Source organism: Neolamprologus multifasciatus, chromosome 22, assembly GCF_963576455.1.
Source record: "Neolamprologus multifasciatus chromosome 22, fNeoMul1.2, whole genome shotgun sequence".
In the NCBI taxonomy this organism is placed as follows: domain Eukaryota; kingdom Metazoa; phylum Chordata; class Actinopteri; order Cichliformes; family Cichlidae; genus Neolamprologus; species Neolamprologus multifasciatus.
Window position 1 is genome coordinate 18,367,166 of NC_140459.1, and position 20,577 is coordinate 18,387,742.

Sequence of the window (20,577 nt, forward strand, 5' to 3'; positions counted from 1 at the left end):
TTAACTCGTTGGAACAACAGAAATTATTTAGGTTTAATTTGAACTTCTAGTTGACACATCCACAATAAAAGTGCATGGGAAAGGTGCTGCACGGGAAAGGAAAGGAGAGACCTGTGTTCCACTTATTGCTTTGGTAAGTGCTTTCCCATCCTCCTTTTCCTCTCGGGCCTATGGTATTTTTAGATGCATCCTTTCGCTCCATAGAGAGGAAACTGCACACAGACACATACGGTAGGTGAAAACATCACAGTTTGCCACACATACGTGCAAGCACACTTTAATATGAGCTTGCAAATTCTATAATCATTAATCCTTAAAAAGAACATGGCTCGCTCCTGTCTGTCTTTCTGACTTGCACGCACCCGCAAATGCTTGGAGAGCTCAGATGTACTGTATCTTTTGGCAGACTGGCTTTCTTGTCCTCGAGCCCAAACATGTTTTCTCCCTGTGCCAATAAAGTGGACAACAACATGTGTTTTCCCACAATCCAAAAACTCTAGGGAGACTTATCTCAGGAAGGCTGTCAGTTCAACAAGTGCTGTCCTGAAACTACACACACACACAGAGAGAGAGAGAGAGAGAGAGAGAGAGCCTTTGTGTGCTCACAGGCTATTTTAATTGGTAATAAACAGAGTGTGTGATTAACAAGTGAAGCAAAAAGAAGCCACACAAACCAGGCATTAAGTGAACATAAATAATACAAAAGCGTGGCGCGCAACAGGCCTCACTCGGAGTCATTCAGTAGTGTTTATTCAGTGGAACAAAATAGTGTGTGATGTGCTTGTTCGCAAATAAATGCGGTGTCTTCACACTCAGGGTATATCTCCAGCCTGAGCCATTTCATGTGGACTGCGCCTCCATTCATGAGCCACATGGAACAAAAGCTGAGGAGGAGGAAAATACAGACATGGAAACATCTACTCATAAACTCAATTTCACGCCCCTTTTGTCACTCGCCGCGCTGCCAGGCGTTTTGTGTTCCCCTGAGAAAGAGCCGAGGGCTTTTAAGGGGCTGTGTGCGTTAGCTGTTATTGCCTGTCCCGTTCTTTTGCTGGAGATGGCTGAAAAGTTTTGCTTCGTCTCAGTGTCACACATTTGGAAGCCTGTGGTTTCATATTCTAGTTTTAGCCACGTGGCTTCTTCTCCTCCAGTGTAGGAGTGGTGCCAGGGTGAGAAATCACCTCTGAAATATTGGCGCCAAACTTTTGTCAGGCCACCTTGAAGAAAATGGATCAGTGGAGCTGTGGTCAGAGCAGCAAAACTAGACAAAAGTCAGGTGTTATGACTGAGGATAGAAGACTTTATTGTGCTAATGTGCCAGAACAGCCTTGCCTGCTTCCCACTCTCCATATGTCATCACTTAAAGCAAAAATTCAAACTTGAGAGCGGACAGAAAGCTCACCTGTGACAGCAGAGCTAATGTGTTAATGGCACTCTTACTTTACTTTGTTTCTGGACTCATCTCAAAGTGGCCCACAAATAGCAGATCGATAAATAATTAATAATAGAAATAATAGCTTTACACCTGCAGCCGTTTAGCATCACTGACTCACAGACAAACACTGAGGCTGTCATGGCAACTGAGGTATGTAATATTATGTTAAGTGGACCGATGCTGAGGCTTTCAGCCTCGTTTGTGGCTGTCAACCTGTTTAATTGGATGCTGGAAAGGAATCTTGTGACCCCAGCTGGGCCTTGAGCACAGACAGCCAAGCACAACGGGCTCCGTTATGAAATTAGAGGCTTTTAAAGGAGTTAATTGACTCGAGTATATGGGGAGGCGATACAGCCAAGCACGAGGGGGCAGACAAATGTGCAAACACTAATCTAGGACGTTTTAATTCCACGATAAGCCGAGCCGAGACTAAAACACCTCCAGTCTTCAAGAGAGATCGATGAAAGCACTCTTTAACAGTTTGCTTGCGATGAACTCGAGGCAGTAACCCACCTTTCTGCCCATTTTCAGCTTTCTTTTTCTCCACTGCGCCTTTTTATTTTTATTTTTTTTGAGAACACACACAGGCACCCATCAGCTCACCTCTCTTTTTGATTGGTCGCCATAACAACATCACCATGGCAATCAGCGGCATTGACTTGGATTCTATCTATTCGATGATGTCAGCTGATGTGGAAATATCAGTGTGTGTTCTTTGCTGACAGATGCGGGATGATGCAGGAATGTAGGCCGTCACACACACTCACGCCCAGACGTTGTTTTCACGTCGTGCACATTTGTAGCTGTGAACCCACTCAGTAAGGCGTGAAAAAAAAATCTGCAACAGGTGCAAGTTATGTATTTAATGCATTTTTAAGCATGCCCACATGATGCTGCTATTCAGTGAAAAGCAGGTAAGTGGGTGACATGCATTCAGACCACTTTACCTCGTCTCATTTGCTCATTCAGGTTCAGTCTTGCTGAATGGCACTTGTACATGTGGAGGCACTAAAGGGCTAAACCTCTGATTAGTGCATGACCTTGTCTGCCACCTGCACAACAGCAAACTAGCATGCATTTCTGAATTTGGATCTTTTCCCCCCAAAGATAACTAAAAGTCTTCCTTAATGAGTCTGAACATCCTGCTGAATAAACATTAAAAATAAAAACTGCTGTCACTCTACTGCAAGCATTGCTGCTTTTCTTGATTCAAAAGCTGACAATTTATTTTTCAAGTCATGTGCATGCCCGTGTGTGTGTTTGGAGTACTTTAGGAATTAAAAAAAAAATCAATTTTTTAAAATGGCTACAGAGGACAGCTGGGGTTTTTGTTTTCTCTTTAGATGAAATGTAAATATGAGTGGGATTGTGTTATGATTGTAGGACTTATATCACTGCTGATCGTGCGTATAAACAAACAAATACGGGAAGCGGATATAAACAAGTGAAAATGAGCTCTGGACAGGCAGAAACCAAGTGAGAGACACAATTTGCAAAAGCGGGATTTGGAGAGCAGAAGAGAAACTGCAAGGCAACAGAAATGAGAGTCAAAGGTCATAAGAAAAACATAGTTTACAACCCAAACCGTACAGATTTGATGCTCCGACTTAAAACTCCAAGAAGATAAGATTTCCCTGCGAGACAAAGTGCTGCAGGGATGAGAAGGGGGGCATCGTAAACCGGAGATAAACAGATCCATGTTGGGGTCAGAGGTGCCATTGCACTTATCACTTTAGCATATATACGAGTCCTGGTTTCAGACACACTTTTTACAACTTACACATGTCTAGTAGCATGCGAGTAATAGCCAGCACATGTTTGTGCTAAATCCATTTCTTTCCAACCACGATGAGAGCCTTATAGGTTGCGTCAGAAACACACTGACACACTAGGAAAAAATTGGAACAATCAGCAGAAGGAAATGCTGCTTCACTGTTCAGCCCTCTTCATCTCAGAATAAATAAAGGAACCTGTATTTTTTTTATTTCTTTTTTAAAAGAGATTTAGTAAGTGTAAACCTTCCTTATAGGCATGGAATGAAGCAAAATTTACAGGTTTGGTGACCAGGCTTTCAACCTGTGCAGCTTGCTCAGCCTGTGTGGATTATTACACCAGATGTCTTTCCTCAGCCTATAAAATATCCCCATTCACAAGGTATAATTAAACATTTACTGCCTGGTGCAGAGCCTTCCTATCATATTTTCATGAGAGAAGCTTAATAAAAGCATTTGTGGTCATTTCACTGTAGCAAAATCATCTCCGGCAGAGAAGTCTTGCTTGGGGACACAGCATGCACGCAGCACACACGCACGCTCATACCACAGCAAAGGCTCCTCATGCACATCTGTGAACCAGAGATAGAGCACTATCTGTCCAGAATGTCATTAACTACCACCGCTGTAGATTTATATTCACTCAGTTGTGCCATATGAGCTTGTACAATTACATCCATAGTCTGGAGATCTTCTGCGAGTGGACACGTTGACATAAAATTACCAAGTCTGGGGAAAATGTAAATTAATACCCCACATCATAGGCAGCAAAGGTTGCTAACTTAATATAATGAATGTAAATGTGATGCATAGTAAGAGATGAGACAGGAGTATGAGACATGTAGGCGTTACTAAATGAATGAGAGGGGGAACAAATGTATTTCACTATAGTACCCTCGGGCTGTGGTTTCAACTTGTAACATCGGCAGTGCCATCTACAGGTTGAGAGGAGACATAGCACCTTCAAAGACCATCTCAGGACTCTATCATTGGGCAAGATCTGAAAACCAATCATGCTGGTGTGACACCATCTCTCTGCCACTTGGGGAAAAACTACTACTTAAACTATACCTCAAACCTGGAGTTTTGTATATTATATTAATCTCGCCAAGCACTCCAGGTTCCTCCCACAGTCAAAAGACATCCATGAGTTTAGGTTAACTGGGGGTCCTAAATTAACCATAGAATGTGAGTGTGAATTTTTTATCTATATCTCTGCATTACCCTGGGACAGGCTGACAGATTGTCCAGGGTGTACCCTGCCTCTTGCTTCGTGACAACTAATATAATCTAGAGCACCCTGAAATGATAAGAAAATCAATGGACATAATCCATACTGGTCTATTTCCAAAAATGCTGATCTACTGGATTTTGCTACACAACCATTTCTAGGATTCACAGAAAATGGAATTACAACGAGAAAATATCCAGTGAGCAGCAGGTCTCTGGGTGCAAATGCCTTGTTGATGGCAGAGTACAATGGCCAGACTGCTTCAAGCTGATAGGATGCAATAGTAACTCAAATAACCACTCATTACAACCAAGCAGAAATGCATAAAACATTGAAGCAGATGGGCTACAGCAGCACTTGGTGCCACTTCTGTCAACTAAGAACAGGAAACTGAGCCTAAAACTCACACAGACAAAAATTAGACAACAGAAAATTGAAAAACCTTGCCTGAAGTCTTGATTTCTGCTGCGTCAGTCAGATGGTAGGATCAAAATTTGCATGGCTCCATCCTGCAATGTTGTGGTGTAAGGTTATTAAAGTTAACTTAAAATAGGCTAAAAACTGAAACATTTTGTGACCTTGGAAAACTAACTAACTAAAATAACACATATATATAGAGAAAGGAAATATTCTTACCTTTGGTACCTGTTAATTAAGCAAAAATGTATTATTAACCTGCCTGATGACACATGATAAATGTGTTTATTGAGACTTGTGAGATGTTTACAAGACTGTTAGTCATCTGCTTTCAAACCATTGTGTTGTTATCTTGCCTCAGACATATTACCTCCACACAATAATAATTATAAAAGACTAAAACTAAACTAAAACTAAATCTTTTCCAACAATAAAATCTAAACTGAAACAAGAAAATACACTCTGTAACCTAGCTGAAACTAAAATAAACAACAAGAAATGAAATAAAACTATTTAGAAAACACAAAACTTTAATAACTCTGGTGTGGGGGATATTCTCTTGGCACGCTTTGAGACCCCATCACCAACTGAGCATTGTTTAAACACCACAGCCTGCAGGAGTACTGTTCCTGACCACAGCTTACCCATCGTCTGATGGCTTCCTCCAGCAGGATAATGCACCATGTCACAAAACTCTAATCATCTCACACCAGTTTATTGAACAAATCAACAGTGACTTTTGGTTTCAAGTAGGACAACCTGCTCCTTACATTGATTTTGATGCTCTTTTTATTACCTTACTTCTACTTCAATGTTTGTCAGAAAGCCGTAAAGACAAACTTACCCCACTTTAGTCCCACCGCCCAAAAAGTCATAAATCTGACAACACAACAATGTGATTGGTCCTAAAATAGCATTAACTATGATGATGTAGGAATACCATCGGTCTCACTGATCCCTCATTTAACTCCACCAATACAATTTTTTAAAGATTAACTTATCTAACAGCATATGAATTGATTCAAACTGGACCAGTCTTATTCAGCTAGTGTGTTAAAACTATAACTTTATTTATTTCACCTCCTTTTATCTCCTTTTTCCACATAGCTCGAGTCTCATGGAGATGTTTCATGACTTTTTGTCGCAAGTACAAGCAAATAGAAGAAGCATAAATAACTTATTCCAAGACGTTCCCTCTGGGTTCTTTTATAAAAGCAATAAAACATTACAAAGTATTTCTAGAAACATAAAGAAAAAAATGTCATCTAATGCAGAAATTGCCCATCAGCCATCAAAAGAAATATGTATAAAATGTGAAAGTGAATTAACATTTGTAACACTTATTCAGTAAATTATATACTGTACAGATGGTATACTGAAAGAGGCCTGAACACCGAGAGCTCAGTGTCAAGCAGAAGCCTCGCTTGAATGACAGTCAAGCATGGTGATGCTTCAGTATGTACACGGCAGATCTTTCTTGGGGGGGGGGGGGGGGGGGGGGTGTCGCAGTCTGTTATTAGCTCCTGCAGCAGCCTTTGCGCTCCTCCTGTGCCTCGCTGCTTGGCCCAAGGGGGCTGGAGAGGGTCACAGCACTGATGGAGCCACGGGTCACCTCTCTGCTGGCCACCTTCTTATGGATCGCTGGAGAAAACGGAGACGAAGAAGATTGGCAACCAACACGGACACAAGTCAAAGTGAGGTTGTGAATGCTCTTTCTGGGCACCTTTACCTGTGAGAACTTCACTGAAAGCTGCTTCAACATTGGTGGAGCCCAACGCTGATGTCTCCATGAACATCAGACCTTTCTTTTCTGAATCACACCGGGGTTTGAAAAACAAAAAAAAACATTAATACAGAGCAAAATGTATTTAGCAGTGAAAACACCATATCTGAGAATTTTTGCAAGACATAGAAATACAATCAGTCTCTTATATTAGAAATATTCCAAAACAACATTAAATAAATAACTATACAATACTACTTAACTTACCTGCAAAGTCTCTGGCCTCATCTGTGGGCACGGTCCTGAGAGTGTCCAGATCGCTTTTGTTTCCCACCAGCATGACCACGATGTGAGGGTCTGCGTGGTCATACAGCTCCTTCAGCCATCTCTCTGCGCTCTCATAGGTCAAGTGCTTGCTAATGTCATAGACCAGCAGCGCTCCAACTGCTCCCCTGTAATACCTGAGGAGGAACACACATGGGCTGGGTGTTACATTCAAACAGGAAACAATGCCTTTAAGTAGGTGTTGTGCATGAAAGAGGTGTGACCATTAATTAAACACAGTGCAATCAGTGTTACTTAAACTGGCAAACATGTGTGAGCCAACACTGATAATCTCATAATTCCCACCTCAATTGTGTCTGTTACTCATTCGTAAATGGTGTGTGTGCTTATGTGTGTGTACCCACGCTGAGGTGATAGCTCTGTAGCGCTCCAGGCCGGCCGTGTCCCAGATTTGAGCTTTGATGGTGAGGTTATCAATCTGCACGGTCCGTGTGCTGAACTCGACACCGATGGTGGTACGGCTGTCATGGGCGAACTCATTCTTGGTGAAGCGAGACAGAAGGTTGCTCTTTCCTACGCCAGACTCTCCGATCAAAACCACTAAACACACACAACAGGTATTGAAATGGCTCTTAATCCTTTATTTGATTAAAAAACTAGATACCAATAACACTGAGTATTAGAATAAATCAAGGATAAACCTATCTCATGGTAACTTGCCGAAACATTTTCTTTTATATCCAGACTTTCTGTTACCCTCAAAAGACACTAGACACTATGACATCACACAGACGTGGCACATCTCCCCTGGGGCTGATTTCACTTTGGAATGAATGGAAGTTTCTTTTAATAAGGAATATGCACATGCTCATGAGGCTCTTTGTAAGATTATAACGTGTAGATTATATGTTTCTATAATAGGTCAAAGGTTAAATGGTTTACAGCCGAATGGATACAGAGTGATCACTTCCTACTTTCCCTGCTCTATTCACTTCCTTGGAAATAGCAGCAGGCAGCTACAGCCGGAGTTGTACCTGCCAGCTTCATTGTCTACAAATACGCAATAATACACAGAGAAAAAGACATTCATGTCTTCCTACACAATCACAGCTTAAGCAAACATGACTCACCTTTAAAGACAAAATTGTACGAATCATCAGACCCCATACTGCACTCAGAGCCGAAGGGTTCCTGCTTTGCTAAGTAAATATCCTGAAGGCACTTTAAATATTAGCTCCCAAAGTAGAGTTTAAAGAAAGAAAAACAGAAATAAAGAAAAAAAATCCAGCCTCAGTCCTGAGTCTCTCTCTCCGATGTGGAGAGAGAGCAAAGGCGAAGAAAAGAATGGAAAGAAAAAAGGGAACTGGTTGAGCCGCTTGCTTCTTTATCTACGCATAGTGGGTAACTTCAGATTGAGGGCAGGCAGTCCTGAGCTCTCATCAGCTGACACCCAGAGAAGGGCTGGAGGGAGGAGAGCAGGTGGAACAGGTAGAACCACTGGCAGGTAGTCATGAAGAGTCTCCACCCTCTGCTGCTCTATTCATGCACTGATTCTGATCATTTGTGGTGTGACCTCACTTAAAAGGTGGTTTCTGTGTGCAAACACACGTCATCATTCCCCACCTTTCTGATGATTAAACTTGGAGTTGAGAGTGCTTTATAGGTTACTATTATGTAATACACTGCCCAAACAGAATTTAATAAGCATATAGCAACAAGTCAGTTAAACTTCTGGGATATTTAACTGATCAGTTAAGAAGCAGCGGGGGTTGTTATTCAGTTTCAGCTGCTTCAGTGTTGATGAGATTAACAACAGATGCACTAGAGAGGCAACAGTGACAGTTGTCCCTCATCTAGTTTTGCATTTGACGGTGTAATTATCTCTGACCGAACAATCAGAAACAGACTTCATGAGGGTAACTGAGGCTTCTCTATTGAGCCCTGTGGAGCCCAGCTGGCATTTAGTGTAGAAAACCAGAATTGGCAGGTACACCACTCGTGAATTGTGCTTATCACAGATCAGAGCAGGTTCACCCTGACAAACCAGCTGGAGAAGCTGTGACAAATTTTGTTTCCTGTAACAATGTTCAGCATGACCAGTTTGGTGGTGGGTCAGTGATGGTCTGGGGAGGCATATTCATGGAGGGACGAAGGCTAGGCAACGACACCCTGACTGCCATTAGGTATCAGGAGAAAGTCCTTGGACCTGCCATCTGACCCTACACTGATGCAGTGGGTCCTGGATTTCTCCTGGTGCACAATACTTGGCCTCATGTGGCGAGAGTGCGCAGGAAGGTCCTCTGGGATGTATGAACTGGTATCAGTGACCCCACCCACATTTTCTTGACCCAAATCCAATAAAACACCTCTTGGACATTATTATCATCATTATTATTATTATTATTATTATTTCAGTCCATCTGACACCATCAGGTTGCACCTCATTCTCCAGATCATCGATGCCCAGATCTAGATCCAAGAGATCTCCCAGGAGACCATCCACAGTCTCATTAGGAGCCTACCCTGACATTATCAGGTATGCATACTGCAAATGCAAACTGAAGCTTTGGTCAAATTGACTAGTCTGCCACATTTTTTTTTCACTTTTGTCTTTAAATTTAGCCATTTGTAGGCCTTTAAAATATCTGGCATCCTTTCATTCCTAACCAATTACCCAGTCTATATCAATGTAGATATCAAGCATGATTTCTTTTTTTTTTTTTTTTGTAGATCTGATGTGTTCAAAATGTTCCTTTATGTTTTTTTAAAGTGTATTTTAATTATCGTGATTAGCAGAACACAGCTACAATCGATCCTATATGAATACAAACCAGCAAACAGTTCAGGCTCACACAGTAATTCATAACTCAGCACTCTAAGAAGATAGCGTGTTATTGTTATAGTGACATGTTTGTCTTACAGACTATTTGTGACTGTATAAAATTGGAATTACCACGTTATTTTTGTAAGAAATACAATATTTGAATCAATAGAAAAGAAAAATAATATACAGTAAGTTCATTTTTGACAAGACATTTCCTTACAAATAGTGAAAATATTGATTTTAACTAACTAAATTAATATCAGAGATGAAAACACTTCCTGGAACTTTTAAGCATCATTAATAGTAATCTGTGTACTTTTCAGCAAGCTTCCAAGGCATTTAAAATTAAAATATTTAAAATATCATCCTGTTAGCGGTACCAACCTTAAAGGATGGCCAACTGTGTTTAAAAACAAAAAAAATAAAAATAAAAAACCCTCCAAAAGTAGATTTAATCTTACAGATTTCAACATTTCATATTTAACAAAAAACAGAAACAAAGTTCAATGACTTCATACAAATCAACTTTCATAATCAACTGACACATGTGTGGGCTGTTTTTAAATCATGTTTTATTTTTTTTTAGTACAGTACTGTTAAAAGTTAGTTCCAACATGTTCAATTCGGAGATGGATTTTCATTTTTTTTTTTTTTTCCCAGTTGAGGTCAACAGACAAAGCAAAGCTATAGCAGCAGTTGCCAAGGTTACCACAACTACATTGCTGAGAATTTCAAAAGGAAAAAATAAAAAAAATAAAATAAAACAACCTAGGCTTGATTTGAGAAATTTATGATGCCACTGTACCAGAGTTGTTTGTAAAGCCGTTCCATCGTTCATTTTTCGTTAATCATTTGATTTCCATTTTATTTTGATGAGACAAATCACCTCTAGGTACTAACTGAACCTCAAAAGAGAAATTAAAATGAAGAATAAGATTAAAACGAAAGGAAAACTTGTTTCATTCTTATTCTAACTGCGCCCTCTGCTTCAGAGACGCTGCGATGTGATATCTGATTATGGCTAAAGTTCTGGATGGTGTGTGAAATTTGCTTAGTTGGGGCAGGGTCCTCAATAACCCACTGAGTGAGGCAATTCACTGATGATAGGGCAGTGGAAGACAGCAGGCACAGCAATGGTGCCTCAGAGGGAAAAAGCCACTGCACCTGTGAGTGGGCACTTTTATCTTGAATGACGTATTATGTCATGTTATTAAGAGCTTGCAATAAATAGTGAAAGCTGTTGGGGAACGACAGCCATTTAAGTAGAATCTTTAGAACAAGGAAAGGAGGAAATAAGGTGGATCATCTGCGTGGACAAGATACCTTCCTGCTAACACTCAGGTTTGCCACCTGTAATCAGAAAATCTTCATTTATCAATTTGCTAGTTAAATACCAGCAAACCTCACAGTAGCCATGTAGGAAAAAGAGCCAGATGCCAATCACATCACGTGGGTTCAATTTGTATCATGAAAATGTTAACCTGTAGCACTCTACTCCAGTTTTACATGAAGAAAACAATATATAGTGAAAATGGTAGGGAATCCCTTTCCAGGAGAGATTTTCACTCTTATTCTCTGCACCAGAATACCCTTTACGGTAAGAGTGGTTCAGTCCAACTCTACGGCAGCACTCTTGACAGAGATCTGGTTGGATGGTGGCAAAGAGCGAAAGTATGGGAAATGGAGCATGATCTGAGAACAGATGTAGAGTGAAGGTCTTATAGATCCTGCCCATGTTCGTTCCGTTAAGTTGGGGACAATACACTGAAATTTATTTTGGTTCTCTGTAGATGCTGGGTGTTTTTGTGAGTTAGGTATGTATGCGCATGTCTGTGTATCACTAGGTACTGTATGTCTTTACGAGGGCTGTGAGCCCAGAAGTCTCTCGATTGCAGCATTGATGTCTCCTCCAGTAGCTATGAGCGCCTGCAGGTTGGCCTCGCGGTTGATGAAGCCCATAGCATTAAGCTGGTCCAGCTGGGACTGGAACCGAACCTCTGGGGTCTGGGTCTACAACGACAAAATGAGATGTGAGACAAATTATACTAGTACCATACTGTGACCATGTCTCTCCCCCCCTTCTTTTCTGTAAAGCAGGCATTTCATCTGAGAACACACATGTTCACAAATTGTACAGTACTGTGCAAAAGTCTTGAGCCACCCCTGATTTCTTTATATTTTGCTTAGCCGGACTCTTCTGTCCTTTTAAAAAGCATCCTCAAGAAGGCTTTTTGAAGGATTTTCAATGTTTTTCTTTGGCTGATTTTCCACTCATTTCAGTCCAGTCCTTTTACCTGACCATTTTCACGGGAATGTTATTTGACCACTTAACACAGGCCTATAAATCATCCACCCAAAGACAACAACCTAACTCAATTAAGTGTTACACCTAATTATATTTATGTATATGACTAGAGAGCTAGAGACCAGTGAAACAAAGCAGCACTTGATGACAGAAAAGTTCAGGATATCCTCAACAACTCATCACACTATTGCTGTCATTTGCCAGAAGTACGCTTCAGCGACTCATCACCTCGCTGTGGACACCTTTTACAAAGTTTATTCCTTATTCATTGCTAAGTGTTGACATTATTCAAATATTTTAAAGTCTAGTGTGTACCCCAGTGCTCACTGTAGCTATGATTACACACTTGAATTAAGAGGGGTAAGAAAAATTGAATTCAGTTAACTGCAATTTGCAATCTACTGACATCTAGTGAGATTTTACAGACTTTACCTTTAAGACAAAGGAAAAACTCCAGCAAAGACCTGACACAGGACCAGAGAGGTACATCTGGTCCTTCAGTGGATCGCTCACTGAAGTCTCATCATATATGGTCTAAACGGAAGGCGGCTGTCAAGAAGCCATTTCATAAGGAGGACAAACAGTGAGAAAAGGCTGAGGTATGTCAAAATCCAGTGTGAGATGATCTTGACAGAGGATGGAACAAAAGGCAGCAAACAGCCATAGAAGAGCTTTAAATGTCCTTCAAGAAGCCTAGAGATCTATTCCCGAAGACATGACAAAACAGCTGCCTAAGAGAGTTCAGACTATGTTGAAGAATAAAGATAGTGAAACCAAATGTTGACTTTAAACCTTGTTAAAACTGAAAAAAAAAACCTCAGTTTTTATACTTTTCCATGTTTCAATAAAACACTGGAACTATGTCCTATTTTACTACCAAAATATAAAAAGAAATGTGGCTCAAGACACAGTACTGTAATTCCTATGCATGTGTACCGTTGCGCTTCCGCCTCCACCTCCTCCTCCAGCAAACATCTGGAGCATCTGTTGCATCAGCTGCTGCTGGGCAGTGTTTGTTCCAGCACTGCTGGGTGAGGATGCAGGGTTCTCTGTGGGCATGGCCCCTCCTGTGGGTATTCCAGGAATTCCACCTGGCATCAAACTAGGATGAAGGAAAAATTAACAGCAGAGAGTATATCCACCTCAAAAATGAACGATGTTTATATGTGTGTTAGCATACCTGGGCATGAGGCCTGGTGCTTCTGTCTGCAGTGTCTGTAGGCCCTGCTGGATCTGCATCAGAGCTTGCATGGCCCGTGGATTGGTCATCACTGACAGAGCTTCTGGGTTCTGCATCTGCAACCCAACAGTTCAATTAAATTGTCAAAGGATTAGCAGTCTACATTGTGTGAGCGTTACAGCTGTTTTCACGCATGCACTGCAGGTTTGTTCAGCTGACAGAGGTGCATTGGACAACCTAAAAGGTCAGACTCAAAGGAGCTTGCAAAGAAAAGCATCTGGACTTCTTTAAGTTACTTGAAGACGTTTCACCTCTCATCCGAGAAGCTTCTTCAGTTCTAAGGTCAAATGGTGGGGAGTCCCAGATTTAAACCTAGTGGGAGAATATCCCCCCACAGAGGGACAAAAGGACCCCCTGATGATCCTCTAATCACCTGAGCCAAGGTGTGAAAATGGGTGTGGGCCCCAATCAACCAGGGTTTCGGGTGAGCTCGTTGTGAAACCTGGCCCCACCTTATCATGCGAATTCCTGAGGTCAGATGGCCCAGGATGTGAGTGGGCGTTCAGGCGTCTGGGGAGGGAACTCAAAACTGGATTATAGATGGCAGACAGTTGGTGTCGTAAACCACCGCCTCTGTTCAAGGAAGGTTGCTCACAGTGGACATAGATGTAGCTCAGGCAATTAGAGGATCATCAGGGGGTCCTTTTGTCCCTCTGTGGGGGGGATCTTCTCCCACTAGGTTTAAATCTGGGACTCCCCACCATTTGACCTTAGAACTAAAGAAGCTTCTCGGATGAGAGGTGAAACGTCTTCAAGAAACTTAAAGAAGTCCAGACGCTTTTCTTTGCAAGCTCCTTTGACTACGATGACTGAGAACCTTCACAGACTAAAAGTCAGACGCAATTACATCAAACATTTTCCAGCTACCTAGTACAGAGTTCATGCTTTGTCAAATGGTGCTGCTGTGTCAGCACCACAGGCAATATTCTGCTACATTTACTGTTAGCAAATATTTCCTGCATGCTAGGTCCAGTAATTCCCTCAAGTGAACCCTGTGAAGTACTGCCAATAGTTTGAAAGCTGGCACTTTGCTGTAAATTTGTGACATGTTGTGTGGTACATGTGAGAAAGAAGAACAGTAGAAAATGTATTGATGCAATTATCCAAAAACTAACTCAAGTGGGAAAGCGACTCAACTAACAAATAACAACTATTCAGGAGATTCTTCTAATATTCAGATTTCAGTTTTATTTAAAGAACCTGGGACATTTGCCAGCACTGCTCTAAGTGAGCGCAGCAGCACCTGTGAGGGAGCCGTTTGTGTGTTGTTGTCTTGTGGTTTGGTTGCCCAGATGGAGTCTGTTAACTATGAAACCGACAGTCACTTCCACCCTTCTGGGTGATCATTTGATATACTACTGTATATCCGTAGCTTGCCTCCACCAGTGTGTGAATGCGAGAGTGAATGAATAGTGGCATTGTAAAGCGCTTTGGTGCCTTGAAAAGCGCTATATAAATCCAATCCATTTTTATTTAATGCCAAATTCACTTCTAATTATAAATGAAACACGTAATTTCCTCATCTTTCAATGTGTTTAATGTATTTTAACTTCTAAATCAGGTATTAAATACATATTATTTAATGATATAATTCATCAGGTACCCTCGGCAGATACATAGACTGAGGCTCATTATGCCACCCTGCAGATCTAATCAGCTCCATTCTTTGTTACAGTCTTTTATAGAAAACATGCAAATCTAGAACTGCGGTACTAAACTAAACAAATATGCTGTACCTGCTGCAGAAAGATAGGCAGCTGAGCTCTGAACTGTTCCTGCAGTTGTTGGTTTCCAGCAAACAATGGGTTATTCATCAAAACCTGGTAGAGAGAAGGGGAAATACAGTCAAGCAAAATGATCATTCCACATCAGGCTATGCTGCTTACTCACTAAAATAATAGAAAAATTAAGTAAATTCATTTTAGCACCTCACCACAGCTTTCAAACTGATGCTGTACCCTAATCAATATGTCTTTAGTATCACTCAGCAGCACTTTATCACTAAGCTGCTCTGCTCTAAATATGAGCTTAAAAGACAATCTCTGTATTGTCTTAATGCCAGTGGCTAACCTGATACTGACAGTACATTTAAATTGAGTTGTTCATTATGATCCACTTGTCTATGTATAAACATGTGCACCTGTCTGATGCACATTCTGAACAGGAAAAGATTTAATTGTTTTCTGCATGGCTGTGCATTATATGTATGTTTAAATGTGTGTTTGTATCCATCTTTAAGCTTACCTGGGAGGCCAACTCTGGGTTTTGAGCCAGTGACTGCATCATGCTGCGCATGTAGGGAGCAGACAGCATGTTCTGCATCAGCTGAGGGTTTTCAGAGATCTGCTGCAGTAGACTCTGCATGCCTGGGCTGTTAAACATGCCTACAATAAAAAGAAAACAATAGAAAATATACACAAGAAATTTAAAAATATCAAAAATTTGATAGTTAGATAATATTAAATTTAAGGAATTCAGGCTGGCTCTGGCTTACCATTTCCCAGACTGCCAGGATTGATGCCCAGAGGGTTCGACACACTTGGGGTGGTGCCTGCGGTGGTACTACTGCTCCCCGTGCTGCCCCCTCCACTCTCAGAAGGGTTAGAAGAAGTTGGTGGCCCCCATGGATTTGGTAGGGGCTCTCGGTTCTCTGTCCGTGATGGCTGGGCACCAGACTCGGAGCTCCCTCCCAGAGCTGAGAATGGGTTGCTACCAAACTACAAAAAGGCACATTTGGAAACACAACTGTCAGAATACTGCTAGCTATGCAATGCTGACAAAAAAGAGACAAATACTACAGAATGAGTGAGAAGTTCAACAAGCACCAACAGTGCACAAAAACAAAGCATTTGTCAGAAAGTATTCATCACAGATACCTGTTCTCTGGCAGCGCTAAACATGGGCTCCTGGATGTCTGTGTACATCCTCCGCAAAGCATTGTATCCTCCTGGAATGCTCTCCAAGTTGCTCAAAGCCCGGTCCTGGTTGCGCATCATTTCTTGCATCATGGCTGGGTTCCTGGCCAGCTCCATGGTCTGTGAGGTGTTATAAGAACAGGAAAGGAAGCAACTGAATCAAGGTATAATTTTAAACAGAGCTTGTAAAATCCTTAAAAAAAAAAAAAAAAAAAAAAAAAAAAAAAGCCAGATAATATAGTGGGAATTTAATATTGTGCTACCTGAATGACACATTCAGCCCTTCTTAGTTCTGTTTACCTGTCTCATAAGCTCAGGGTTGTTGAGCATGTGGGAGATCTCAGGGTTGCGTTCCATCAACTGTTGCATCTGAGGATTAGCCATAATCATCTGTCTCATCAAGTCTGGGTTTGACATCATGTTCTGCACCAGCGGGTTCTCCATAATTTGAGAAAGCATCTCTGGATTGGACATAAGCTGCCTCTGCATCTGCTGCTGCAGCTCCATGAAGTTAGCCGAGCCCATGCCCAGTCCAGCTAGACCAGCCAGGTCACCGAAGCCAGCTGAAGGAGGAAAGATTGGAGAGTGCTGGTTAAACACACTGCATTGCTCAAATAGTGAAAGGTGTCTGCCTGTATAAAATTACACAAAGTTGCACTTACTCAGTATGTTGGGCGTCTGTGTGGGTGGTGGGGCTGAGCCAGTAGAGCCTGTTGTGGTTGAGGGGTTGGTGCCTGGATTTGAAGTGGAGGTACTGCCTGCTTGGGTGGATGTTGAGCTAGAGGCTGATGTGCTACCACCATCTGCCGCCCTACAGAGAGGATTTTTTGGGGGCAAAAGACAAACTTAGTAATGCTGTGAGCGCCTTGTGCTTTGAAGAGAAACATGAATCCAAATGCACAAAAAAGACTGAACTGTAAATCTAATGAATCCTTTTTGAAGACAGACACGAAGCATTTGGTTGAATCAGCATGGTTTGTTGACTTACTTGTGTGCTGTTTTTATGACCAAGTGCACTGTCAGGCCATCTTTGATGCCATGTTGGCTGAGGCTGTCGCCATCTTTTAAGATTTTCCCTGCAAAAATCAGAACCAGCTGGTCCTGTTTGGCTTTGAACCGCCTCGAGATCTCTTCTTTAAACTAAAAGACAAGAAAAAAGTAACAAACTTAAGAAGTGAACCAGAAAATGTCTTACAAAAAGAGAAGAGATGGAGACAGAAACTGGAAATGAAAATTACAATATAAAGGAAGAGATGATTAAACTCACGTGACATGCTGCTATTATCTGGTTCTGTTTTGATGCAAACCTCTGGCATTACAGATGCCATTTCTAAATATCCTATTATCTGGGACCATGCACTCTAAATCTATCAGATTACCACTAGTCTTTCAACACTTTGTGAAAATTACTTTAAAAGAAAATAGTTTTTCCCTCTGGCAAAAACTGGCGACCTGTAATGGGTGTACTCCTCCTCTTGCCCCTATTTCCTAACATTAGCATATGGTTTGTTCTACCATTCGTATCTAATTGATAAAGTACACCTTTGATGAGTATTTTAACGACAAAGGAAAAAGAAATCACTAGCACCCTATAATCGGCCTTCCTGACTGCAATCAGCCCATTAGAAAATCAGAGTACCTATGGGTAGTGGTCAATGTCTACCTGTTACTTTTCATCAACTTTACTCTGTTTGATAAAACATGAAAAGCTTTAAGACTGCTTTCTGTAAAAGAAGGATTTAAAAAAGGAATCAGTATCATGGTTTAATAATGGCCCAGAATTGTTGAGTACTATCGTTTCGTGTGTATCACAGGGGCCTAGCAGCCTCAGTGTAAAAGCAGCACAGAATCTACACAAGTAAATATGCATGATTATACAATGCAACTTAAACAATTTAATACTTATACATGTAACCTGGTCATTGCACTAAATGTTATGTACATCAAACAAACACAGGCCCATGTGCATGAACAGATTAAAGAACATGGCTAGCATGTATGAACGGTGAAACCACAACCATTCAGTGGCAACGCAGCCATAACAAACACAGCTGAAGAGATTATCCTTTTATTGTGATTAAAAAGACTGCGTTATGCTTTCACTGTCCCACGTCGCCAAGCCAACAGTAACACTGAGAAACTGTATATTCCCAAGAAAGCCCAATGACTCAGGGGCAGCACTGAGAATGTTCTAGAGGGAAAGCAAAGTTTAGCTTTCGCTAAAGCCGTCGGGCTGAAACAGAAAATTAAAGTATGTTGTAAATCCGAAACCCCTGTCGTGGTTACATTAGCTATCGGTTATATCGGTTCCTACTTGTGGTAGTGGCATAACTAAAGCGTCAGCTGACACTTGTTTGGCTACATAGTTAGCTAATGGCTCTGCTAGCAAGTTGGCTGGCTAACTTGCTAAGTGCTAACACTTAGCAGGCTAACCGGTTCGCAATTTCATCTATTGATGTGTGGTCATATTCCTCGATTGGATGTCACCAACGTTAATATCACCGAACATTTGTTACCCTAAGCGGCAACACTTCCGCTACACACAGCCCCTTTAATTTCACAAAGCCCCTGGTTGCCGGCTAGAGTGACGACAAATGCTAACAGGGCTAGCTCGTTAGCTTCCTAGCTGAACTTGTGGGCAGAGGCATGACGTTAGAGGCGCAGCAGCTAGCTCCCCACCAGCAAAACCCAACCAACCTGAGTAACAGAGGCATCTTCTGCGATGGCGATTTCTTCTTTGTCTTTAGGAGTTTTCACTGTGACCTTTATAATAGTTCCCTCGGAGGCTTCAGGTTTATTATTGTTGTTATTACCAGGATCTGCGGCGCCTTGGTCAGCCATCTTTACTCCGCCGATGGAACAGCTCGGGTCTTGGCGTCGGCTTCCGGATCATGAGAGGTCAAACCTCTTTCCAGAACGAATTTCACAAGCTCCCGTATGTACGCTGTCTCTGCCTGGTCATCATTGGTCATCACATGTATCACCAGAGGAAACGGATGTTCTAAAACATCACACGTGTGATTAACATCCCCACCTCCCAAATAAACAAAATCGGAAATGACTTTCTAAAACATGTCTGCATTATAATCAGGCTTTTGGCAGCAAATCGGGTATCTTACATACATTCTTTATGTGTATTCTTATTTATTTATTTAGGTATTAGGTGAGAGATAAGCCACCCAAGCTTTCATACATTTATCAGTTTTCTCTATTCAAACTTTACAAAAACAAAACAAAATTTATTTAAACTTAAAGCATGTAGAATCAAAATGTTTTTAAAAGTTTCCTAAAACTTTGTAAATAAAAAATGTAATAGTAAACAAATTAAGTGAATTTCCAGATGCATCTCTCAGGTTCTGTATCAGGGCTTAAGGAAGTCACGCCCTTAAGGACGTGACTTTCATCCATCATCTGCTGTGTTTTCAGCAGGTTAGCTCTTTGGTAATCAACTTTTTATTGCAAAACTGCTGTCTTATGCCAATCAAATTGTGTCATCATCTTTGGCCTTTTTCACAGATTCAGCTATAGAAATGTAAAACAATCATGTGTTTTTGTGATAGTCTGTGCCTAAAATAACATGTAAATTGGTTCTTTACTAAGGTATCTATTAAGTGTAGACAAAACAGCGATTACTCTCGTGAGTTTAGGTGCCTCTTTAAGCTTTAATGATTCATAGGTCAGTGTTAGGTGGCTTAAAAATGGCCAGGCACTATGACTGGACTGAAAATGAGAGAAAAAAACATCAACATTCAAAGAATAAGTTAGTAAGGCCTCCAGAAAGCCTGTAGAACTATTGCTCAAGACCACTTATAAATTTACAGGAAAGTCTGGCTCTCTGGAAGCAAAATATAACGACACGATAGGGTGATCAATACTTTTGCACAGTACTATAGGTTTTTGTTAATTAATTAACCCTTGTGATGAACCTTTATGCTGTGTTTTTTATTTATTTATTTTAGGTAAAGTCTTTTAACATTTCCTTTTATCTGTTGGTTTAGTGTTTTGTCTATTAAGGATATGAACTCTGTGAGCAGTATTGTTAACACCTGCTTCAAAGTCACAGGGGCCAAGCAGAGACGTCTGTGCTCACTCTTTGGAAAATCAGATAATGAAGCAGGCAATAAACATTATTAACCATCCTGAACATATTTTTCATCTGATTTCAGGAAGTTCCTCCTAGGTCACCAATTCTGTGTACCCCAGAGTGGATCAAATGTATACTTTAAATCCTTCATTCCCTCGGCTATTAGATTACTCAACACTGACAGGGTCCATTTAGATTATTTTTTTCTATGATTATTCATTTTTAGACACTTGTCCTGTTTATTTATTTTATGTTTAATGTATTTATTTTAATTCTTTTCCCATGACCTCATTCTTTGTTGATCTCTGCCTTGACATGCAACAGTGTTTGTGTTTAAGGACTAGGT

General features: G+C 41.1%; 2 protein-coding genes across 2 annotated transcripts; both read right to left on the bottom strand.

Annotated features, from left to right (window-relative positions):
- Positions 1-5,892: 5,892 nt before the first annotated feature.
- Positions 5,893-8,307, bottom strand: LOC146493321 (ras-related protein Rab-25-like). Its single transcript, XM_085147618.1, has 5 exons — positions 7,994-8,307; positions 7,268-7,463; positions 6,846-7,039; positions 6,585-6,665; positions 5,893-6,496 (listed from the first exon to the last, which is right to left on the bottom strand). The coding sequence occupies exons 1-5, from the start codon at positions 8,028-8,030 to the stop codon at positions 6,372-6,374; spliced, it is 633 nt and encodes a 210-aa protein (XP_085003744.1). The 5' UTR covers positions 8,031-8,307; the 3' UTR covers positions 5,893-6,371.
- Positions 8,308-10,242: 1,935 nt separating this feature from the next.
- Positions 10,243-19,097, bottom strand: ubqln4 (ubiquilin 4). The gene is made up of 11 exons (XM_085147611.1): positions 18,845-19,097; positions 17,136-17,287; positions 16,810-16,958; positions 16,448-16,710; positions 16,109-16,267; positions 15,727-15,949; positions 15,477-15,616; positions 14,969-15,052; positions 13,173-13,288; positions 12,929-13,094; positions 10,243-11,697 (listed from the first exon to the last, which is right to left on the bottom strand). The coding sequence occupies exons 1-11, from the start codon at positions 18,986-18,988 to the stop codon at positions 11,545-11,547; spliced, it is 1,749 nt and encodes a 582-aa protein (XP_085003737.1). The 5' UTR covers positions 18,989-19,097; the 3' UTR covers positions 10,243-11,544.
- Positions 19,098-20,577: the final 1,480 nt, after the last annotated feature.